The sequence below is a fragment of the Fukomys damarensis genome, unplaced genomic scaffold, assembly GCF_012274545.1.
Source record: "Fukomys damarensis isolate Sample0158 unplaced genomic scaffold, DMR_v1.0_HiC HiC_scaffold_38, whole genome shotgun sequence".
Taxonomy (NCBI): Eukaryota; Metazoa; Chordata; class Mammalia; order Rodentia; family Bathyergidae; genus Fukomys; species Fukomys damarensis.
In genome coordinates, this window is record NW_022900950.1 from 15,253,684 (window position 1) to 15,280,323 (window position 26,640).

General features: G+C 32.6%; 1 protein-coding gene across 7 annotated transcripts in view; it reads right to left on the minus strand.

Annotated features, from left to right (window-relative positions):
- Kiaa1109 (KIAA1109 ortholog) overlaps positions 1-26,640 on the minus strand; it is a 213,952-nt gene that overhangs the window by 157,090 nt on the left and 30,222 nt on the right. For all 7 annotated transcript variants that reach the window (XM_010611104.2, XM_033760040.1, XM_010611092.2 and 4 more), the window contains exons 7-14: positions 20,895-21,075; positions 14,155-14,236; positions 13,577-13,770; positions 11,725-11,804; positions 8,465-8,615; positions 5,974-6,130; positions 5,484-5,562; positions 1,430-1,521 (exon numbers count right to left, since the gene is read on the minus strand). In XM_010611104.2, the coding sequence (XP_010609406.1) occupies positions 1,430-1,521; positions 5,484-5,562; positions 5,974-6,130; positions 8,465-8,615; positions 11,725-11,804; positions 13,577-13,770; positions 14,155-14,236; positions 20,895-21,075 (1,016 nt within the window). The remainder of the gene's footprint in view (positions 1-1,429; positions 1,522-5,483; positions 5,563-5,973; positions 6,131-8,464; positions 8,616-11,724; positions 11,805-13,576; positions 13,771-14,154; positions 14,237-20,894; positions 21,076-26,640) is intronic.

Below are 26,640 nucleotides of genomic sequence, written 5' to 3' on the forward strand. Positions count from 1 at the left end.
TTTGAATTTTTGGAAACTTTAACTGTGCTGTCAACTTTGGAAAAAGTTATACCGATTTACTATGTTGAGTTGGCATTGTACAGAAATCGACAGCCATATTGGTCTAGAAATGTTAATTTATTTTATTTTTTTTTCCATTTGTACAGGGGTAACACACTGTATTAAATATGTAAGGTCATATCTACGTGGTTTTGATTACAGAAACTAATAAAGTATTCTCTAAATAATGAAAAAAAGAATAAGATAAGACTACAAGAGCAAGAAGCAATTTAAATATGTTGGGGGACCATTTTCATCTTCAGAATTAAGAATTATTTTAATCTTACATCATTGCCTTTTCTCTTTTACTTTCCTCTTTAGTTTTATTTTAGGATACCCTTATTTTTTTTTTTTTTGGTACTGGGGATCAAACTCGGGTCCTTGCGCTTGCAAGGGAGGCCACCAAACCACTGAGCTAAATCCCTGGCCCCAAGGATTCCCTATTTTTAATGTTCATACAGAGATTTCTTTAACTGAAATACCGAATAGTTTCTCTGGTGTGAAAAACTATAACAGTACACAGGATCCTAATGAGATAATTAATAATTAATAACGTGAGTAGGAAGTAAAGGTGTAGGGAAAGTGGGAAGGGTGGTGGAAACGTACTAAGGGAGAGGAAAAAATATGAGAAATTGAAAAAATGGAAATAAAGTGTTTGTAAATGGGGAGGGGTGGAGGGGGTGATGGGAGGGCAGGGACAAGGGGAAAAAATGAGAATCAAGACCTATCATGTAAAGGTACAGGATCCCAATAATGAATGTAACTGTACTGTATACCTAGATTGTACCAATAAACTCAATAAAAAGAAAAAATAAATAAATAAATTTTCTGTGAATACCACCATTCTATATAATGTTTTTTTATTGTTGTCATTCTTGATTTTTTTAAAAGGTGCCTAATCAATCAGTCCCCAATCTGCAATTTTAATCATGGGCCTTTCTACATGATTTCTGTTCCTAACATGAAGAAATTCATAGTATCAATAAGATTTTCTTCTTTTTACCTTATTCTTCAAATTAAAAACAATGAATAAAATTTCTTAAGCTCTGAGAAAGAATCCAGTGGGCCTAGAAAACATACTAGAAAAACATACTAGAAAAAATGATGTTATTTGGAATTTAGGAGAAATTTAGAACAGCTATATCATGAACTTAGAAAATATTACATTTTTTTCATTGGTTTCTATTCACATCCCCATATTAGATGTAAAGCAACAAAAGATATTCTGAAAAGGGTTCACAGAACTAGGAATCAGGGCACCTCATGGTTCTCAAACAGATGACAGGTCGATCATTTGATGACTTTTTGGTTATTTAAATTTTATATCAGCAAATTAAAAACAATTTGTATCTCATAGAAGAATGCACAGCATCATATACTCTAGACTTACTGCTAACATTTCTGCTTCTAAAAGGGTCCGGTATTGCATGCTGGTAGTGGCATCAACATGTAATAGCTGTCCTTTAATTGCAGGGGTGTACCCTAATAGATAAAAACAGAAAATTTAAGAGCCAGAAAGAAATTAAGCAATTAAAAATTTTGGAACCAACTTGTACCACCACTCAAAAAAGAAATCTCTGAAAAATGGTAGATCAGTCACTATTTAAATACATTTCAATGACAGAGACACTGCTAATATAAAAAATGAATCTTTCCTATTTTTGGACAGCTCTGAAGGAAGAAAGTTCTATTCCATATAATATCTATCCTAATTTTGCTTTCCAAACTACAGTTTGCTATGCAAAACTGGTTATCTCTTGGTAGTCATGAAGCACAGGTTCAAGGACTACCCCCTCATATCAAAACTTGCAAATGCTCAAGTCCCTTATATAAAATAACATAGCATTTTCCCTATTACCTACACACATACTTCCATACTCTTTAGCTTGATTAGTTAAAATATCTAATATAATGTAAATTCCATGTAAATAGTTGTTATATCACATTAAGATGATTAGAAAAGAAATATACAAGTTCAGTACAGTTTTTTTCTCATTTTTTCAGCTTACAATTGAGTAAATCCATGGATACACAACCCACGAATATAGAGGGCACACAGAACATGTGTACTCTCTAAACAACAGCTTTTGACTACTTAAACAATTCCCACGGTTTTCTTTTTTAAGAGTACACATTTTCAGTAACTCTATATAAAAAGTTTCTAAGCAATATCCATTCCTCATGTAATGGCCCTTTCCCAATAATACAGCTCATTCTTAACAAAAATGGCAAAGTTTGGAGTATCATATTTCCTTTATCGATGACATCCCCTTCTAAGAACATTAATTCTATGCTCATTATTATGTGGCAAATACAATATGCCTCTCACTATTATTTTTTTTGTTTTGTTTTTTCATCCCACAAGCACCTGAATCTGAAAAACATTTTAGAATATTTGTTTGGAGTCATATATTGTTCTTTTCTATGTTTACAGTTCGTTGTCCCTGCAGGCAATCAATCATTTTAGAAGAAACCTCACCCTTATACCCATGAACATAAATGGACTTTTTTCACCTTTCACTCACTCAGAATGTAGAACTTGTCACAAATATCTCAAGATATTGACAGTTTCAATCCTCAGCTGGTCTCACTTTACCCCAGTATACAAATGTTATTTTCTTTGTGGTTATCAGTTCAAAAAAGGTAGAAGCATTTCTTTAATTGAGCCATTAGCAGTTTTGTGCAACCTCCAACTACCTTTATCCTCTGTGATTCTACATACTGTAATTAAGGCTTTTTTAAAAGATGCTTCTTCAAGTATCTGCTTTGAATTAGCCAGTCCTACAGTACTTCATGCATCTCCTTCAATACTCAGTGTGATTATTCTTTTGAAATTAGTTAATACAATATTTAGTTCTTCATCAAAACAGCCGCAAAATTATGGGAAAGGATACATTATTCCATTCTCAGTCACTTTTGACTGATTATCTAAACAAACAAATACAAATAATACCACATTATCCTAGCTAATCCTAGTCAATTCCTGGTTCATGCATATACTAATAATGAAATAATTCCTTTGCCAGCTTTCTTCATACACTAGCACCACAATAATCCCTCTGCCTACTAGAAAGTGGAATGTTTATGAAGAATCATATATAGTACCAGCACAAAAATAAGAATTAAATTACATAAAATTAGTTATATTTATGAACAGCAATGTTTCCAGTTAGTGATTTAAAAATATGGGTAAAGCTGCTATTGTTTACTCTCAAGAAAATGAGTAAATAAACCACAATTTCATTGTAATTTCAATTACAATGTAATAAGAAGGTGGTCTAAGAGGGAAAAATTAAGAAGTCTATATAATAATTTGATAAATTTAACAAAAAGTACTTACTCATGTCGTTAAGTGCCCAAATTTTAAATGAATTTGAATTTATGAATTTAACACTGAACAATAATGAATTTATACTGTCTCAGCTCAGATAAAACTAATTATGCAGGAACTATTTAATATTTTGAATATGCAATATTTTCCTTTCTCAAAGTTATACTTTTCAAAGTATGCAGCTTTTGTTCAACATCACTGGTCATTTGAGAGATGATGCAGATGAAAACAACACTGAGATTCCACCTCACCCCAGAAAGAATGGCTGCTATCTAAAAATCAACCCAAAACAAATGCTGGCAGGGTTGTGGGGAGAAAGGGACCCTTCTCCATTGTTGGTGAGAGTGAAGACTGGTGCAACCACTGTATCTCAAAAAACTAGGATTTGAGGTCCTATTTGACCCAGCTATTCCCCTGCTGTGTGTCTTCCCAAAAGAAATGAAAGAATCATACCACAGCAATATATGCTCACCCATATTTATAGTGGCACAGTTTGTAATGAAACTTGGAAACAGCCCAACTGCCCATCAGCTGGAGACTGGATAAAGAAGACATGGCTTTTCTGTAAGATGGAGTACGACTAAGCCATAAAGAATGATAAATTAGAATCATTTATAGCTAAATGGATACATATTGAAACCATACTCTTAAGTAAAATAAATAAGACACACATGTATAAATGCTGAATAGTTTCTCTGGTATGAAAAAATAAAAGTGTAAATAAGGTTAAATTCTACAAGTGATAATGTGAAATAGGAAGAAAAGGGCTAAAGGAGTAGGGGAAGTGAGGTTAGGGGAAAAGAAAGAAGGGAAAAAAAGAAATATGAGAAAAGGAAAAAATGGAAATATAGTCTTTGTAAATAGGGTAGGGTAGAGGGGGTGAAGAGAGGGCAGGGGAATAGGGAAAAAATAAGAACCAAGATACATCATGTAAAGGTATAAGATCCCAATGATGAATGTAACTGTACTGTATACCTGAAATGTACCAATAAACTTAATGGAAAAAAAAAAGTATGCGGCTTACACCAAGTCAAAAATCTAAAACAAAGTCTATCAGTTATCAATTACTGCCCCAACTGACAGTTACTGAGTTCAGCACTAGAGAAACAGTGCCTATGAATGACACAGCACCTGCTCTCACAGTGCAACATCCTCACAGAAAAAATGTTAAGCAAATTATGCTCAATCTTACAAAAGAGATGTATCAAATATAATAAAAGCACAGAATTCTATGATCTAATTTGATTAAATTAGTGTTCTCTCTGTGCTAAAATAATTTAATTATGCAAAAACTTAATAACTACAGGCACATCAAAATATTCCCACATCTGCTGGTAAGAATATAAATAGTATAGCCATTATGGAAAATAGTATGGAGAGTCACAAAAATTTCAAATGCAACTACTATGACACAGAAATTCTACTACTGAATATATATATCCTAAGGAAATTAAATGAGTATATCAAAGAGGTATCTGCACTGCTGTTCACTGCAGCACTATTCACAATAACCAACAAATAGAAATATCAAACTATCCATCAGCTGATGAATGGATAAAGAAAATGTGGTACATATATACAATGGATTACTATTCAGACATAGATGACTGAGTTATAGACAGACATGAGTAAGAAGTTCTGATGTGCTATTGCAAAGCAAGGTGTTTATAGGCAATGATAACATGTTACATATTTCAAAAAGCTGGATGAATGGATTTTGAATGTTTTTACCATAACAAAAAAATAAATGATGAGATAGATATATCTATCCTGATTTGAACAAACATAATATATAAATGTATCAAAATATCACATGGTACCCCATAGATGTATATAATTTTATGTTTGTATATAACAGTTAGAAAATTTAAATTTTAAAAAATAAAAAGTTGATAAACAAAACCTACCTACCATGCATGAGGGCTGGGGTTTGACCCCCAACACCATTAAGAAAAAGAAACACAGAAGGATCAGGGATTTAGCTTAGTGGCACCTGCCTTGCAAGCACAAGGTCCTGAGTTTAATCCCCGGTATCAAAAAAAAAAAAAGAAAAAAACTATTAATATTATATACATTAATCATTTAGAATAAAAAATTAGTAATTACAACTTACCATTTTCTTCAACTGTCATTGGAATATTAATTTCTAAATAAGAGCCAGCTCCTACATTTACATGTACTGCATTTGTTTCCTAACAAAAGAAATAAATTAATTCATATAAACAATTCATTATTATATCCCATCTTTACTTTTTAGTTATCACAGAAGAAATATGATTATCAATAATATTACATAGTATTAAAAGTTCCAAAGAACAAAAGGTCAGATTTCTACCAAAATTACATTAAAACAATTTAGCCAGGTATAAATGAGAAAAGAAGCCAGAAAACAGCATGATGGCCTAGTATTATTAGTTTCTTTCCATTATTTGGTATTTAATAACAGTATGATGAAAGTAACATATATCCAATTATTTGGTGGTGTAGGAAGAACTTTATGGAATTGAATCTAAGTATAGGTTAATCACCAGAAGATATGTACTTGGGAAGATAATATTCAAATTTTAAATACCATTTTCTACTATACTTATTACAATGATTACCCTATTTTTAGTAAACAGCAAGTCAATTGTAGCATCTGCAATAATATTCATTCGCAGTTCAAAAGCAAGGATCTGTCTTGGTCTTCCAGGCTGCGCAATTTCAGAAACTTTCAGAACTTGATAATCAGGTGGAAAGAAAAACTTCCATAAACAATCTCTATATAAGGAGGTAGAAAGAATAATGGCATGTTATTCAAACAAAATTGCCTCTGAGAAGGGATCAAATCTCTATACTAACCGTACATTATGACTACGATCTCTCATTCAAAAATTAGAATGTTTTCTCTAATTCTCTATACTACCAGAAATCAATGAGCTTTGAACATTTGATACATATATTATCAGATTAGACAGAGCTAAATCCGAAATTGATTTTTCAAGTGTACTGCGAGAAATTAAAAGCATTCTATAAGTTTGTCATTGTTTAACTGGTAAAGAAAGAACTGATGGAGGATAGAATCATTCATTCTGGGCAAGTTATTTAACCTTTCTGAGGAGACTGTAACAATGGTATAACACAACTTGTTTCACAAGAACTAAATTACTATATATGGAAAACACAAAATTCATGACACAAGGAGGACATTTTATTTTCATTATCATTTAAAATCAATATTATACCAAGAGAATAAAAAGCAATGTAGTTCTAAAAAGTAAATAGTTGATTGGATGCCAAGGCTATAATACATTTGCCTCCTCTTATCATCTGACAAACATGAAAGAACTTCAAAATTTTCAATTCAGAATCTCCTATGTAGTCAACATTACTATAATTTACTCAGACATTGAGAGGAAGATCCAATTTGCAGCTTTAAAAAAAGTAGGCTTAGGGAGAAGTAATGACAGAAAACTCTACCTGGATAAAAGGTTAGGAAAAACTAAGATGAACAAAACAATATTTGAAAATTAAGACCAATTACAACTTATAGAAGGTAGCACTTTCTAAAACTAAAAAAAGTATAAAAAGACCTAGCAAATCAAGTTAGTATCAGCAATCTTTCATATCTTTCATTAATCTATCAATGATCCAGTAATATCTCCTTCAATGGGTTACTTGGTTTGTAGTTCTATATTCAAGAAACCTAGTTCATGAATAAATTTAGATATTTCCTCATAATTAATAGTACATAACATATTCCTGCCTTTAAAATTCTTCAACAAGTTAAAAAAAAAAATCCTGTTAGAAATAAAAATGAGGAGCCAGGGATTTAGCTTAGTGGTTCCACTGCATGCCTCACAAGCACAAGGACCCAAGTTCGATCCCCGATACCAAAAAAAAAAAAAAAAAAAAAAAAAAAAAAAAAAAAGAAAGAAAGAAAGAAAGGAAAATGATTTTAAAGTCTATAGAATGAATAAAAACAGTTTTTCAGACAGCTGGGCCTGGCAGCAAAATATTGTAGTCCCAGCTAATTAGGAGGAGCGGATCGCTTGAACTAACGAATTTACCAGTATGGATAACCTATATAACAAGACCATATTTCCAAAACAAAAACAAAACTTCATTACCTCCAATATTCATATTTCTTAATTACTACAGAATTCTTAAAAACCTATAGAACCTACAGAACAATTTTCTACTTTCCTCACGCATTTTCAAAACTTTTCTCTTGCATTTACAAAACTATTCCTCTGCCTCCATTATTCATGCCATTCTGCCTAGTGAACTGTTTACTTCTCTTTCAAAATTCAACTCCCATGTTCGTCTCTCCTCTTTTTTTTTTAAACTGGGGATCAAACTCAGGCCCCTTGCACTTGCAAGGAAGGCAGCAGAACCACTGAGCCAAATCCCTGGCCCCTCTCCCCTAATTTTTAACTTGGATTATGTCAGGTAACTATCTGGACATAGAGTCTTCAAGAGAGGTAATAAAGTAATGATGAAGCCATTAGGATTCATCCTAACCCACTATGACTGGAAAATTTAGACACTAATTTGTATATAAGAAGACCATGAGAAGACACAGGGAGACAACAGTCACCTATAAGTTGTGGAGAGGCCTGGGGCATATCTTTTCCAGAAGGAACCAACTTTGTTGCTAGCTTGATGTCAGAATTCTGGCCTCCAAAATTGTGAGTAAAAATTCTGTTTCTTAAGCTTTGTCATCTTTGGTGCTACGTTATGGCAGCCCTAGCCCATGAAAACTAAATTATATGTGTCTTATTTCTGAATCCCCATATTCTCAAGAATTCCTCTCATATAGTAGAGGATCAATGAATAAACTGCTGATTAAATACAAAAGAAATGACAAATAAATACAAAGAAATGACGTTGCTCATTCACCATCTTTTTAATAAATTAACTCTTCCTTTTCAGAAAACTTGCTGTGGTTTCTACAAAAGTATGTTATTATTTGGCACAAAATGTGTAGTGACAACTTAATATGCCATGATAAAGTAGTTCATAAAAAATACAAAGCTAGTTTATTCATTAAACTATCTAGTATTATTTCCATGTATCTGAAAGACGTATTAGAAATATAATTTGCATAAATACCTCTGCCTATCGGCCCATGGTCCATAATTAAAGTCTGTTCCTTTACCACAAACTATATCCAGTCCCCAGCATGGAGGTAAGTCTTGTAATTTACAGTCTTCACTGCTTATTTCTCCCTCAATATTTTCTTCTGTTTCTTCAGGAACAAGTCCTGTATCCAGAAGCATACAACATAAAGACATTTACTTAGAAAGACCATTACCAAGTTTCATTACATAAGCAGTTCTAAATTTTGGGGGGCTCAAGAAACATTTATAATCTTAACTGTTATTAAGAATCCCAGAAATAGGACACACATGTGTAAATACCAAATAGTTTTTCTGGTGAGAAAAACTGAAAGTGTAAATAAGATTCAAATTACATAATTGATAATTTGAAATAGGAAAAGGGCTAAAGGAGTAGGGTAAGTGGGAAGGGGAGGGGAGGGTAAGAAGGGAAAAGAAAAAATATGAGAAAAGGAAAAAAATGGAAACAAAGTCTTTGTAAATAGGGAAGGGTAGAGTGGGTGAAGGGAGGGCAGTGGGGAAAAAATAAGCACCAAGATCTGTCATGTAAGGGCCGGGGATTTAGCTCAGTGGTTCTACCGCCTGCTTTGCAAGAACAAGGACCGGAGTTCAATCCCTGGTAACAACAACAACAAAAAAAGAGCTGTCATGTAAAGGTACAAGGTCCCAATGATGAATATAACTGTACTGTATACCTGAAAAGTACCAATAAACTCAATGAGAAAAAAAAAAAGAAACCCAGATATTTTTGGATTATATAGCAAAATTTATTATGTTCAAAATTAATGGCTTCAGAAAATTCAGAAAATTTTAACAGTACTTCTTATATGTTGACATAATGAAAAATTTAATAAAGATACAAAATATGAAAATAAAAATAACTATTTTAATGAAAACTAAATGAAGTTTTCATTTCAAATTAATGAAGAGAAACTATATTTTCTAAACAACTTAGTGAAAACTACTGGTATTGTCATTCTAATAAATTTCTTTAATATCTAGCTTAGTAGAAAACAGGTATATTCTCACATCTGCTTCTGCATTCAATCTATTGTTTAAGGATATGAAGAAAATATGGCCTTGCACAGTTCCATAGATAGAAAAGGAAGGATTATTTTAATAGCATGATAACATTCTTCCTTGATCCTACACCAAAATTCAACAAATGGCACTTTCCTAAAGATAAGTTGCAATGGAAAATCTAAAATTGTCCCAAAACTTCTCACACTCACTTATTTTAAAAATCTAATGGTGTCTCTTGCATATTAATCTTTTACCCATATGACATTGTAGCATCATACATTAGTAATCTAGAACATCATGGTTCATCAAGTTACATGGTGTTTTTTCCAAATGTTGACAAATTACATTATTAAACTTTTTTTAAAAATCATACTTAATACCACTTGTAGTTTCATCAGAAAAAGTGTTATCATCCGAATAGTTTCTTTGGTGTAAAAAAAACTAAAAGTGAAAATAAGATACAAATTGTATAACCGAAAATGTGAAATAGGAAGAAAAGGGCTAAAGGGGTAGGGAAAGTGGGAAAGGTAGGGGAAAGGAAATAAGGGAAAAGAAAAAATATAAGAAAATGAAAAAATGGAAACAAAGTCTTTGTGAATAGATGAAGGGAGGGCAGGGGGAAGGGGGAAAAATGAGAACCAGGATCTGTTCTGTAAAGGTACAAGATCCTAATGATAAATGTAAACTATACTATATACTTAAAACGTACCAATAGGGCTGGGGATTTAGCTCAGTGTATCTGGCACCTGCCTCGCAAGCACAAGGACCTGAATTCGATCCCTGGTACCATAAAAAAAAAAAAAAAAAAAAAAAAAGTACCAATAAACTCCATGAGAAAAAAAATAATAATGCTGCTACAATCCCAAATTTTCCAAAATTCTAATTTTATATGAAAGCTCAAAACCATACTTTGTCTCTATAATAATTCTTTCAAGTTAAACTGGTGTTCCACCAAAAAAAAGAAAACAGTGCAACCTGAAACACAGACAGAAGTGCATTTCCTCAAAACAACAGAATATTTTGTTATGCAGTAGATGCTTTATGCGTACTTCCCATAAGAACCTACTCAAGAGTTAATATGTGCTCAAATTAATGACTTTACTGCTTAATCAAGGAAACTACAGAGAGACCCTGATACTTTTGGTTTTACTCTGAATGGGTGTCACTGCAAAAATATAATGACTACTCGCATAGTTAGGAGCCATTGTTTGATCCTAAAGTACAAGTGGCTTTACCCATCACTGCTTTTGCACAATTAAATACACCCGTGTATATACTTAAGAGGAAAATAACAGCTAGTTTGTTTTTAATACAATCCCACTGAAAACTATAAAGATTTCAGAAGTATAAAAAATAGCTAATAAAATCTAATATTTAGCAACTTTGGTCAAATAGAAGGTATGTGTCAAGCACTGTACTACTGGATTTTGATATTTAAATTTTAAGCCTCAAATCTAACACACGATTTTTTTTCCTTAAGCTAAATAAAAGAAACTATCTGAACTATCACCACATTCCTCAGAGGTTTTCACTGTGGTCATTTCACTTTCTCAAGTTTTGAAGTATATCTGAGAAAATATAATTTGAAGAAGAGATTACAACTTGTTCTCTTTTATCCTAAAATGCTAATGTAACATTTGACTTTTAAGAAATGATAGCTATCTTTTAGAAAGACTGTCTCATAATCACATTTACCATTTATGATGCTTATTTATACTCTAAGTAGGAGGTCTGGAATTTTTTTTTCTCATTTGAGTTTATTGGTACAGTTACATTCATCATTGGGATCTTGTACCTTTACATGACAGGTCTTGGTTCTCATTTTTTCCCCTTACTCCTGCCCTCCCTTCACCCCCTCCTCCCTTCCCTATTTACAAATATTTTATTTCCATTTTTTCATTTTCACGTAATTTTTCTTGTCCCTTATTCCCTTTCCCCTACCCTTCCCACTTCCCCTAGCAAAACCATATTTTTTTCTCTCATTGATTTTATTGGTACAGTTACATTCATCATGGGGATCTTGTACTTTTACATGACAGGTCTTGGTTCTCATTTTTTCCCCTTACCCCTGCCCTCCCTTCACCCTCCAACTTTTTTGTGTGGTCCTAGGGATCAAACTCAGGACCTTGCACTTGTGAGGAAGGCGGTAAAGCCACTGAGCTAAATCCCTAGCCCTAGTAGTTCAGAGAAGAAACAAGTGTACTGTGAAGCACACTTCCAAAAGTACAATACCTGGTTCATCCATGTAGTAGTAAATGTCAACATCATTTGACTGCATCACCACAAAACCTTCTCCCATTAGTCTTGGTGGTCTATAAGAAGGAGGGTAAGGACAAACTAAATACACCTCCGGTATATAAAATGCTCAGTACCATACTTTAATGGTCATAAAAAGTGAAAACAGAAATGAAAAAAAATACAAAAGACATTGCAACTTACATCTTAAAGTGGGAGAAAATATCAGCTGATAATCATTTTAACAAACTTCCCAGTTTTATTCTATATTAAACTAAGTAGTAAAATGGTACTGAAAATTTACTAGTAAATTAGCTTGAGAAGAAAATAAGTCTGGTTTTATAGTTTTCATCTTACATTTTGAATGAGAAAAATCAATTTAAAACAAAGCTTAAATACAATGTAACAGTGATCAATGAAGGGTCACATTTTGCATTTATAACAAAATTAAAATTAAATCATTTTATATTAATAACACTACAAAATTATTTTATCTATCAGCATAAAAGTCTAATCATTCAAAAATATTGAACAAGAAAAAAGTCAATTTTATCTGTAATTATTTAATGTTACCTATTTCTAAGAATATTTAGTTGATCGATGGAAATAAATTTAAATCAAATATTTTAAACTCAAATTTCCCTATCTTTTTCCCCACAAATTATAAATCTTTAACAATTCTTTCACATATACTTTTTCTACATCAAAATTAAGTTCTCAATCATTAATACGGTATACACAAAGTCAATAATTTTCTTCTATTTATGTGTCAAATCACAAAGATTAATGAATCTACACTTTTGAAGAATGAACAATATAATTTTAAATCTCTATACAAATTATAGCAAAACACTTTTACATTTTGCTCTAGTACTTTTCAAAAAGTTCATATTATAACTTTTCCCAATGAACACAGCCTACATTCCTAAAAGTGTTTAACCAAGTCCACAACCTGGTATATCACAGCCTAGCCAGTCATCAGAAAAATCTAACAACAAGCCAGCAAAGAGAACTATGCTTCTCATAATCTCACAAGACTTTATATTGCTTATGCACAAAAACAAAAACTGAGCCATTATAATACAAACTCCATATTTCTTACCCAAATTTAATCAGAGCATCTGTCACAGAAAAGAAAGAAAAAAAGGGGGGAAGGGGAAGGAGGGAGGGGGGGAAGGAGGGAGGGGGGAGAGGAAGAGGCAGAGAGGGAGAGGGAGAGGCAGAGAGGGAGAGGTGGAGAAGGAGAGGGACAAAGGAAGGAAAGAAAGGGGCAACACTAGTGTATGTTATATATATGACATGTCTCATAAATACAAGCAACAACTATATGAAGGAAAACAAAAAAATCTGGAAAGCTAGGCAGAAACCAGTTTGGGGCTTAAATTATCAAGTGGGTCTCAAAATTCTATTATCCTAATGTCAACAATTTCCCAAAAGTAATTTTGATTCAATTTTCAACTTATAATAAAACAAAATGGCACTCTGATGGTAATGAATCTCCTCAATTTACCAATTATACTGTCTTAAAAAAAATCCACCTGTAATGTGTATTTTGCAATATATAAATCTCAGGGATTAATTGCCCAAATTAAGTTTCAAAAATATGGTGATAAGGAAATAAGGTTCAAAAATTATAGTTAAAAATCACACAGAAACATTTTAAAATACAGTTTATTACTGAATAAACTCTATATTCATTTATCCTTTTAATCAGGATTATACTGTTAACTGTTCTGAGAAATACACCTAATTATGCACAGTTGTAACAAAGAAATTAAAAGAATGCCAAGAGTTCTAAGTTGGTATCTATATTAGCTAAAAATAAGTTATTTTTATAAGGTTTTCTTACTCATCATTTTGAAGACCAACATATCTTGGACTAGGAACAAGCATGACTCGAACATTTTCAAGTTTTCCTTTCACAATATGCATAAATTGGTCGAGATGACTTGATGGTGGTTTTGTAGTGTAAGTTAAGAAAGCATCATCAAAGTTGATGCACAGAGTTTGAGGTTGGTAATGATTTCCAAAAGCCAAACGCCCCTTAAAAAAATCGATAAAATAGATATTATACCATGCTATTCTGGTCATATATTTGTCCTTAGTGGACCTAAAAGCAAAAATTTTTAAAAACAACATAATTCGACCCTCCCACTATATATTATTTAAATTATTTCACTGATCAATTTATACCAGTATTTTCAAAAATTTGAAGTTAAGTTTAAAGCAATTAAATATTTGTGTATAAATCACATTTATAATTGAGTAAATCTGTCCTAACAGAATACTGGTATTAAAATAATGGTTTTATACTTCACAAAAATAGGAATTCAAAAGTTTCATAAAATTACTTTTTCTTCATGGAAATTACATTTTCAAAATAAAGTTTTAACCTATCAAACATTAATTATAACAAAATTTACTTACTGTGCTCACATTGACCTTTATAACTGGAATAAGTGATCTCCATGAAGAAGTGGGATCTTGAGATTCTGATTTTACTTTAACTCTGACAAGAAATAAAATTGACATTAAAAGGATCTTATACCTGAGATAGTTAACTTCCTCACAATATACATTACTGATACTATCTGTACAGTTCCAAGTATACACAATGACTATTTCTCTAAACAAAACAATGATCATGTAAGAAAATAAAAATGCACCCCAAAATGTCTCTTAAATGCACTTTTTCATATCAGCTTTTATATTTTCAAGCTATAACACCAACCTATGTTTTTTAGAATAAGTCTGAAGGACAAAACTATAAAGTATAATATATTGTCATTATATGTACTATGATTCCCATGACATATAGGTGCATTTTACAGGATAACCACAACTATCATTAAATCAACAAATGATCAAGCTATAAATCACTCTGATTTCTTCAGTTATTTTGAGCACTTCTAAAAGCAATTTGGCAAATCCTTTTTCTTCTCTCCCTGAATACCTTAAGGAAAAATAATATGCCAGAATTAAAATTAAAATGATAAACCAAGAGTAAGAAAATTGGTGATATACAAAATACATAAACTTTAAGAAACAAAAATTTCACAGAAACTAAATTTCAGATGAAAACTTCAGGCATATTTCTTTAATAACTAGAGATGACTCATAAATCACACTTCTGAAGCTACTGTAAGGTATACCTCACCACCGCCCCCTACTCTCTTCTGCCCAAGGTTCCCTGGCTCACGTGATCACCATCTCAGTTAGAAAATTGGATTCATTCTTTCCTCTCCTGTTCTTTCCTTTCTTTTCTTTTCTCTGTAGAAAGACTAAATCAAATTAACATACATAATGTCTCACATACTTACTCTACTTATGTATGAGAACACTTAAAATCTACACTCAGCAAATTTCCTTGCTATTAACTATATAGTTACCATGGTGTAGAATGGATCTCTTGAACTCATTCTTCCTAAATGAAATTTTGTATCCTTTGACTAGAGCCACATCTCCTCCATCAGTCTACTTTCTACTTCTATAAATCCAACTTTTTCAGATTCTGCATACAAAGTGAGATCAAGTGGTATTTGTTTTTCAGTGCCTGGTTTATTTCATTTCGTGTAGCAAATGACAGGAACTCTTTCATTTTTAGGCTGAACAGCATGCCATAGTGCATATACAGCATATTTTCTTTATCCATTCATCCACTGATAGATGTTTATATTAATTCTGTATTTGACTTTTGGGAATAACCCTGTAATGGATATGGAGAGCGCAGATATCTCTTCAATAATTTGATTTCATTTCCCTGGGGAATGGATATATATATATATATATATATATATAGTAGCTCTATTTTTGACTTTTGGAAGACTCTCCAAACTTTTCCTTGATAGCCATACTAATAATGTACATTCCTCAAGCATGCACAGTTCTCTTTCCTCCATATCCTCACCAACAGTTGCTCTCTTTTGTCTCTTTCACAATGGCCAGTCTCACAGATGAAGTTTAAATTTGTATTGCTCTGTAGGTTACTGATTTTGAGTATTTTTATATAGCTATTGACAATTTATATATTTTCTTTTTGAAAATTTTCTATTCAGATGTTTTGCCCAGATTTTTTACTGCTATGTTTAGTTCCTTATCTATTTAGATGTATAACCCATTGACAACAGCTTTAAAAAATAAAATCAAATGTTAGGAATAAATATAACCAAGGAAGTGAAAGACTTATACACTGAAAAGTATAAAACACTGATTTTAAAAAATGATGGGAAGGTACAAATAAATGGAAAGACTTTCTGTGTTCATGGATTGGAATGCTATCATTAAAATATTCACACTATCTGTTATGGTTTCAATCTAAAATGTTACCCAATGGTCATTCGAGAGATGCAGATGAAAACAACACTGATATTCCACCTCACCCCACATCAAATGGCTGCTATCAAGAAATCACACAATAACAAATGTTGGCGGGGTTGTGGGGAGAAAGGAACCATTCTTCATTGTTGGTGGGAGTGCAGACTGGTGCAATCACCATGGAAATCAATATGGAGATACCTCAAAGAGCTGGGACTAGAGGTTCTATTTAACCCAGCCATCCCTCTGCTGGATATCTTTCCAAAAGAATTAAAAGAATCATATCACAATGATATATGCACATCTATGTTTATAGTGGCACGGGTTGTAATAGCTAAAACTTGGAAACAGCCCATCTGACCATCAGTTGGAAACTGGATAAAGAAGACATGGTTTTTCTATAAAACAGAATACTACTCAGCCATAAAGAAGGAGAAATTAGATTCATTCATAGGAAAATGGATACATATTGAGGATATACTCCTAAGTGAAATAAATAAGTCACACATGTGTAAATACCAAATAGTTTCTCTGGTGTAAATAAACTATAATAGTACATAAAATCCTAATAAGATAATTGACAATGAGAAATAGGAAGAAAAGGTCTAAAGGTGTAGGGAAAGTGGGAAGGGAAGGGGAAAGGTAATAAGGGAAAGAAAAAAAATAGAGGAGAAAATGAAAAAATGGAAACAAAATGTCTGTAAATGGAGAGGGGAGGAGGGGGAGAAGGGAGGGCAGGGACAAGGGGGAAAAAATGAGAACCAAGACCTGTCATGTAAAGGTACAAGATCCCAATAATGAATGTAACTACTGTATACCTAAAATGTACCAATAAACTCAGTGAGGAAAAATAAATAAATAAAATGTTACCCAAGATCTCAAAAGTGTGGAGGTGTGTCTTGGTTGGAAGAGGGAAGTCGCTGAGGGTGTGAACTGGAAGGGTGTATTCTTGTCCCTGATTCTTCCTTTTGCTCTGTTTCCTGACTACTATGGGGTGATCAGCCCTCCTTACTATTCCCTTCCACCAAGCCATTTCCACTTTGGAGTGAACCAGCCAAGCATGTACTAAACCCACTGGGACTGTGAGTCCCAATAAATCTCTGCTCATTTAAGCTGTTGGTGTCAAGTATTTTGTCCCAGCAACAGGAAAATGACTAATACTCAAAACAATGGGGCAGAATGAAGAACCTAGAAATAAACCTAAAAACTTATAGTGAATTGATACTATACAAAGGTGCCATAAATACACAAGGGGGAATGAACAGTTTATTTAATAAATTATGTAGGACTGGATATCCACAAGAAATTAATATGGCCTACACTTAAATGTAAACTGAAACTATAAAACTATTTTAAAAAATAAGCAAAAAGCTCCAAAAATATTTGCAGGGCAATATTTTTTATATGAACCCCAAAACATGCATAAAAGCAATAATAAATAAATGCTTTGCATAGCAAATTAAAAAATCAGCCAACAGGCTGAAGAGATAACTACAGAATGGGTAAAAATATCTGTGAACCATCCAATATGAGGTTTATATTCAAAATACATATGGTTTCATTTTTTATTCATTATTGTTCATTCACCACATCTAATCAATTACTATCATACAGATTTTAAGTGTATCTTGAATTCATCCAGTTATCTCCCTTCCTTCTGCTACCAACTAAATTGATGGTCATCCCTTGCCTAAATTGTAACATATTCTTTTCTGTTCTTCCTGCCTTCAGCCTTATCAACCTCTAATCACACTGTAGCATTACTGCCCAGAGGGCTAAAGCCAAGTTTCTATACCTTGACTCTACTAACATATTTAGTCTTTTATCCACCTCTCAAATAATATATTTCTGCCACAAAGGTAGTGCAGAATTAGTTTCTTCTTTGTGGGATATCTTGATCTCCTTTGCTGAACTCATTCACTGTACACATCCCAGCCCTCTCTGATCTTTCTCAGGGTCCAAAGAAGTCATCTCATGCCCTAATGATAAACTTCTTGAACTATAGTTTTAACTTAATGATTCTAACTCACACTGAGCTGGTAAATATCCTTAGAAGAATTGTCTTATTTCTACTATTTCCAGTACTTCAGCTCAGTAATTAGCACATAAGAAATATCCAATAAATATTTAACTAAGGAGTACATTTCTAAAGCAATCTTCCTGGGGTAAGTGTGAAGAGTCTGAAGTTAACATAAATAGTTGAATAACAATGACATTCTGAATGTTATCGATAATCTGAAAGTCAGTCAGACACAACTTCTAAATTCCAAATTTTACTCAACTTTTTATAAATTCAAAATCATTTTAACTTATTCTATTTTACAGATTTATTTTCACCTATATTTTCCCTGTTAAAACTTCCTTGAAGAGCCATTAAGGAAATTTTCATTTTCCAGAAAAGGTATGCATGAATCACTCTATTTAATAATGAGTTTGTAATTTACACATGACTTATTTCCTGTGATTTACACTAAAATACAATGTATAGACTTTTATACCTATTTTCAACATCAATATTTCCTCAGTATTTCATTACTTCTACATATTTCTATGCCAGTAATGGCCTCTTCCTTGTCTCTAAAAGAGGTGCCCTTGCTTTCGAAGACAGCCTCATCAACCTTTCTTATTGCATTGCAAATCCTTCCCTCAGCAATCTCTTAGACCTTGCTGTCACAGTAACAGAACAAACCAGTTCCTTAATTACTAACCTCTAAAGAAAACATTTCACTTGGTTTCTATAAATGATGGGGATAAGCACAGTGGAAAAGGCAATCCAAGTACAATCCATCATTTTCTCAGCACTGATTCCTACTTATAAGTACAGTGGACCCTAGACTTATGAACCTGAGGGATGGTTGTAACTCAAGCTGGTTGTAAGTCAATACAGCTGAAATCTGGATACGTACCTGCATATACACTACAGATAACAAGAGGTGAATGAATCATCCATTAACCTTATTAACTCAGGTTGTTCATATGTCAGGTCAGTTGTAACTTGAGTATTATCTTCAGCTCTACAAAATCACTCTATAATGATCTAATAGTCGAATTCAGTTGCCTTATTTTAAAATGTAGTATGCTCCAAATTCTATAGTAAAGGACAATATTTTTATCATGGTTTTTCTAGAAATTTTTCTGTGGTTTTTGTAATGGCCATTCTTTTATCTTTCTATATGATATATGAACAAAGATATATAAACAAGATATATAATGTTATACTGTATCATCCTTTTAGAGTTAATAGAATTTGTTTTGACTTTCAAATTATCTCTTGATTTTTTTCCTTTTCTCATGTCTTTTCCCTTATTTCCTTTCCCCTACCCTTACCCTAAACCTTTAGCACTTTTCTTCCTATTTCACGTTATCAATTACACAAATTTGAATCTTATTTACACTTTTATTTGTAAATAGGGAAGGATGGGAGGGGTGAAAGGAGAGCAGGGGTATGGGGAAAAAATGAGAACCAAGACCTATCATGTAAAGGTACAAGATCCCAATGATGAATGCAACTGCACTGTATACCTAAAAAGAACCAATAAAGTCAATGAGAAAAAAAAAAAAACCCACAGGAAAAAAAATTATCTCTTGATTATAATAGGTAATGCAACAAAAGGATTATGTAAATAGTTATTATACTGTGTTGTTTAAGGAACAGTAAGGAAAAAAGTGTACATGTTCAATATAGGGTTTTTTTTTAATGAACATTTTTTATTTGCAGTTGATTAAATCTCTGGATGCAAAACCCACATATACAAAGGGCCAAGTGTACTAACTTCTTTTACAGTCTTTTCTTACCTCTTTGGGGTCATATACTTTGCCCACTAGCCCCATATCTCTATCAAGTGTCTTCAATTTTTTTCTCATTTATTGTACAGAGTCAGCAACATTTTCTGTAAAGACTCAGCTAGCAACAATTTAGGCTCTGTGAACTATATAGTCTCTATCAAAACCATCCATCTCTGCCACTAAAGCACAAAACAGCCATAAACAATATGTAAGCAAAAGTATTAAGATGTGATATGCATATGTACTAACTCCCTTTGACAAATATATTCAAATGTATTTCAAATATGTACTAAAAAACAAAACAAAACAAAAAACAAAAAAAAATGTGTGGGGCTATGTTCCAATAAAATTTTATTTACAAATCAGTCATTGGGCTTGATTTTATCTGTAAGTCCAAGTCCCCTAGTCCTTTTATAAAATTGTTTTTTTAAGATAGGATATCACAAAAAAAGACAGACAAATAAATAGAAAGAATCTCACTATGTTGCCCAGGCTGGCCTCAAGCACATGATCCTCTTATCTCATCCTCCCAAGGAGCTAAGATTATAGGCTCACAACACCATGGCCACTTACAATACTTTTCAAAAATAAGATAGCCCTGCTTTTACAAATAAGATCTCAAAGATATACAAAAGTAAATTATAGAACAATATAAACTAAGTGAGGCAGAGACTTTCCAAAAAATATTTGCAAATATATCTTATGTGTGTGTGTGTGTACATACATACATACACACACACACACACACATATATATAGATATATATATAGATATATATCTATATATATATAGTATATATTTATGTACATGTACTCAGGATAAAAATTAAATTAATAAAAGTAGTTATTAATGTAGAGGGAAATAGGACTGGTGAGTAGGGGAGTAGAACTTTTCTTACATTAAATAATTTTGTAGAATTTTAATTTTTAGAAGCTACATAATTATTTGTAAAACTAAAAGCTTTACAAAGAAAGATTAGATTGTTTAGTTAATAGTAATAATGGTATTCTACTAAAAGAACATGTTTAAATGATAAAGATTAACAAAATTCAAGTGAGAAACTAAACCTTTCAATTTTGGTTCTTGCTCTTCCATTTTCATGGGTTTTATCATCATTTTTCTTGGGTGGGATTATTGTCGGCTCCAAACCAAACAACTCTTGAAGGCGTCCATAAAGATCCGAACGATTGTAGACATGAAACTCGAAGTCATTAACGGTGATATATAACCTAGTTTCTGCCTTTGGATCTAAAGATATTAATTACACAAAAAGATATGAGTCAAATTTTTAAAAATTTGTCAAAATTTTTAGTCAAAAGTTAAAGTAATTCAAATGATTAATTTAAGATAGAATTCTATGATATAAAGATGCATCTTAAAATAAACCCAAAACATCAACAAAACAAATTTTAAAAGCTGGTTATTTAATTTAGTATTTTTTAAAACAATCTAAGTTTCTACATTATTACATGACAAAAATAATGATTCCACACTGACAAGAAATGTCATTTATAGAATAATAGTAAAATTTCATCCTTATGTAGCCATCATTTTGAACCAAAATATACACAGAAAAATATGCAAAATGTGCTTAAATATTACATTAATATTTAAATTTTTTCATCACAGAAACTAGGACTTTTCATAAAAACTTTTAAAAAAGCAACAAAAATATTTTGAAATATTTTATGAATAGTAGATCTCAAACAATACTCCTTTCAAATAAAAGATACAATTACATTAAATACAATTAGAAACACAGATTAAATATCCATTACCAAAACATTGAGGACAAGGAGTGTTTTACATTTTGGCTTTTTTTTTTTTTTTTTTTTCAGATTCTGGCATAGGTGTATATACATGAGATATACCTTGGGGATGGGACCCAAATTTAAACACAAAATGACTTAAGTATCGTAGTCACCTTATAAACATAGCCTGAAAGTAATTTATACAATATTTTTATGCACTTGCATTTTCATGTGAGACCCATCACACTATTTCAAGCATGGAATTTTCCACTGGTACAGTCATGCCAGTGCTCAAAATTTTAGATTTTGGAGCATTTCAGACTTTTAATTTTCTAATTAGGATGTTCAACTTGTAGTACTTAATAAATCCACCCACACAGTGATAGGTGAGATATTTGTTTGAAATAAAGCAGGTATCACAAGTCAAAAATATAGTGTCAGTATGTTGTTGTTCAATACAAAATCACACACTTTTGCGAAGTCACCTTTTTGGTTTTTTTGTTTGTTTGTTTCTTTGTTTTTTGAGACAGGGTCTCACTATATAGTTGAGACTGACCTGGAACTCACTATGTAGTCCAGGCTGGTCTCAAACTCACAGCGATCCTCCTGCCTCAGCCTCCCAAGTGCTGGGATTACAGTCATGCACCACCACGCATGGCAAGACACCTGTTTTTAACCTTGATCCACTCTTTAACCTCTACCAAATTCAACTAAAAACTGAGAAATCAGATAAACAGTACAAACTATTTTTTTAAATCAAGTAAAGTGAACTGCTACTCAACTTTCATTTTAGTAACCTTCAGGCTGTAATTTAAACAAGTATATACCCTTCAGTAAAATACCAAATTTTACCAAAATTAATAATTTTAAATTATTTGCAAAAGGGAAAAAATATATAAAAAGGGCAAACAAATATAAATTTTAAGCTAACAAATTAAAAATACATTACTTAATTCTGGGCACAAAGGCAAGGGAGGGAGCATCACAATCTCTGACTTGATATTAGACTACAGAGCTACTATGATAAAAACAGCATAGTAGTGGCAAAAAAAAACAGACCCAAGGATCAACACATTAGAAGATGCAGAAGCAACTCCAAATACACTCAGTCACCTTATTTTTGAAAAGGGGCCAAATATCTTCAGTGGAAGAAAAACAGCCTCTTTAATAAATGGTGCTAGAAAAATGGCTGTCCACATACCAAAGACTAAAACTAGACCCATGTATCTTGCCATTCGCTAAACTAAAATCAAAAGGGATTAAAGCTCTAAACAGTAAAACAGAAACATGAAATCTGCTAGAAGACAGAACAGGTAGAATGCTTGAAGACAGGTATAGGAAACAACTTTATGAAATATTACAATCACAGAGGAAATATTACAAATAATCAACAACTGGGATCTGATCTTGTTAAAAAGTTTTTGTACAACAAAAGAAATCATCAACACAGTGAAGAGACAACCAACAGAATAGGAAAACATCTTTGCCAGTTGTTCCTCAGAAAAACGACCAGTATCTGCATAAAGAACTGGAAAAAAAAAATCAGACTTCCCACATCTAAAGACCCATTCCAAAAATGGGCATCTGAGATGAATACACACTTCTCAGATGAAGAAGTAGAAACAGCAAATAAATATATGAAAAAATCTTCAGCATCACTGGTCATTCAAGAGATGCAAATTAAAACAACTCTGAGGTTCCATCTCATTCCAGAAAGAATGGTTACTATCCAGAAATCAACCAATAATAAATGCTGGTGGGACTGTGGGGAAAAAAGGAACCCTTCTCCACTGTTGGTGGGAGTGGTTCAACCACTGTGGAAATCTGTGTGGAGATTCCTCAAAAAACTAGAACTAGAAGTTCCATTTGACCCAGCTATCCCACTTCTTAATATCTCCTGAAAATTAAAATCATCATATCACGGTGATATATGCTTGCCTATGATTTTTAGCAGCACAATCTGTAGTAGCTAAATCTTAGAGCCAGGCCAAATGCCCATGGACAGAGGAATGAATAAAGATGATGTGGTTTTTTTTTTTTTAATATATTAAAGTCCTACTAGGCAATAAAGAAGATAAAATGGAGACATTTCTAGGTAAATGGATGCACCTTGAGATGATATTCTTAAGTGAAATAAGTCAGATACACATGTGTAAATATTTCATTATTTGTCTGGTGTGAGAAATTGAAAGGGTAAATAAGGACCAAAATGTATGAAGATAATGTGAAATAGGAAGAAAATTTTCAAATGGGAAGGGGTACTAAGGACAAGGTGGGCGGGGGGAAGGGAAAAGGAGAAAAAAAACATGAAAAAAAGATAAAAAAAGAAACAAAGCTTTTGTAAATAAGGATAAGAACATTCTCCCTTAAAACCAGCAATGCCTATTTCACTGTCCCTGCTTTTATTTTTTTCAATTCTGTGTTTTCTTCATGAACTCCCTGATGCCATATATATTTACTTTATTTGTAAGAAAGAATAACAGAGCATCATCCTATGAATCATATACCTAATTAAAACAAAACAACTACAAATAGTTCTTAGCATGTTCAAAAACCCAACATGTGGAGGCATAATAAACGCAAGGAAAATATTTTTCTATTTCCAAACAGATCTATACAAGTAAGTATTCTTACACAATTCTTCAGGTTCATAAACAATTTAGTTGAAATTTACCTCAAAACTCATGTCAGTCTTGTTTGCAAATTTACTTACAGAACAGTTTTACTAATGTCCCCTGAATATGATATCATAATCATTAGGAATATGCTAGAAGGCTGATGGGTCAGCAGCAATGGGGAATATTAAGAGCCTAGATTTGCCCCAACTGAATGAGCAGTGATGAAAAAACAAATGGTGACAGGATAAAATGGAAACAAGATTAGTCTCAATATCATCTCTAACTTGCTGGACAAGCACAAGGTTTGCTCTTTTAAATATAAGAGATAAAAGAATATAGCTACATTAATTTACCAAGGACAATAAGGTATAAAAATAAATATATAAACTACTGAGTGTATTCTGAAATCAGGAGTCTAATACTAAAATAATACACGAACCCTTCAACATTCCTTACCATATTTTTCTGGTCTTTTAAAAAACTTAGTCATTATTTATTGTCACCTCTCCTGCTGGAGTGTAAGCTCCAATAGTGAGGGTTTTTTTTTCCTATTACATTTTTTTGCACTACGATAGCTCTGGTGCCTAATACAGTGCCTGGTACATAGGAGATGCTCAATGAATATTGGTTAAATCATTTTTAAAAAGTAATAAATAGCCTTGTGAATTTTAAATAAGATTGAACAAAATATAGGCTGTACTGACAAATACCTTGAGAGGCCTGGAGATCACTCTTTTCCCTCCAAAAATTATGTGGGAAAAGTAGTAATGAATAGTAAGTTTCTAAGTACTTAAAAAGCATCTCTCAGTCTAACATTTTAAAAAATAAACATTTACCTACTTGACATTCCATCTTTTTAATTTGTTCTACTGTTTCTTTTTCATCAACCATAATATTTCGGATAGAGAGCTATATGATTAAAAAGTAAATGAGATATCCAAGCCGAAATGATCTCCAAGCTTATATGGTATACGTATCTTTCAGGGTATGCCCAAAATCTTTTCTGTTAGTATCTTCCCAGTTTTCTGCCATCCCCACGAGTGTTCTATTGGCAACATTCTCTCCAACCCCATAATTTTACCCCAAGATATACACACAGATGCAGAGACAAGTTGTCAAAAAACACTCTATAGAGACAGAAAAGCAGGAAAAAGCACACATATCATAAACCATGCATGCACATAGGCACATTTATGTACAGATTCAGAAGCATCTACAAAGGCAAGCACACATATGCACATATTCTCACAGTCATACATGCATGTACACACAACTATTAGCACACTCAAAGTGTTACGCTCACAGAGATAAATGTACACAAAGCTTACATGCAAAAGTGTACCCCACACAGACAGGTGCACTACACCAAATCAGCAGGGGCTATCTCCAACAGGGCACATGTCTCATCTCAGACAAATATCCCTCAAAACACAGAAGCTTCTTCCAAAGATATGCATTTCCCACGTACAGATACATACACATGCACATACCTACACATGCATACACACCTCCTGTAAATAAAATTAACAATACCTGCATGCAATTCTCCAGGAACTGGACAAAGAGGTAAACAAACAGTAGAAAAGATACAGGACTATCCCCAAAATATCATTTACTACTGTCATGACCTAAGACCAGAATTTTAACCAATCTAAGACTTGCTTTTCTCAACTATAAAATGAGAATACCTCTATCTGCAGGACTTTTATAAATTAAAACATGTATGTGTAATGAACATGTACAGACTTCTTTCCTTATGATTCCCTAAACAATATAGTATAACAAATATTTATGTAGCATTTACATTGTATTAAGTACCCTAAGTAATCTAGACATTATTTAACTAAAGTATATGAAAAGATGTGTATAACTTATAAGCAAATATATGCATCCTCAGATTTTGGTATCTGCAAGAGGAGGAGAGACGTCCTAAAACCAATCCCTAGATGATACTTTGGATGGACCGTGCTTTCAAATCACACTTTTAAAATAACCTTTCACTTTAGATTATAATATGATCTTCACAATAATAATGAAGCACCGTATCTCTCCTACTATGGTCCACCTGCTATTTGTTAAGGCTTGTGTCTAGATGTCCCCCAAAGCCTCATGCATTCATGGGTGGGGCTTTTTCAGAGGCGGCCAGATCTAGAGTATGTGATGCCAGGAATGATTCATGGTGCAAAGCTACGATCAAAGGCACAAGGATTAAGAGTATGATTGGTGAATTGAGGCCATTAACATTGATGGTTACAACTGATATATTTTGACTTATTCTTGTCATGTTGTTGTCCATTTGTTGACTCTTTTTACTTTTTCTCCCATCTCCTTTTAGTTTCTTGCCTTGCCTATTTGATTTGGTCTGTTGGGCCTCATGTTATTGTGAATTTCGTTGTCCTTTTCTAGGATATTGTTTAGAATTCCTTGCAGTGCTGGTTTGGTGT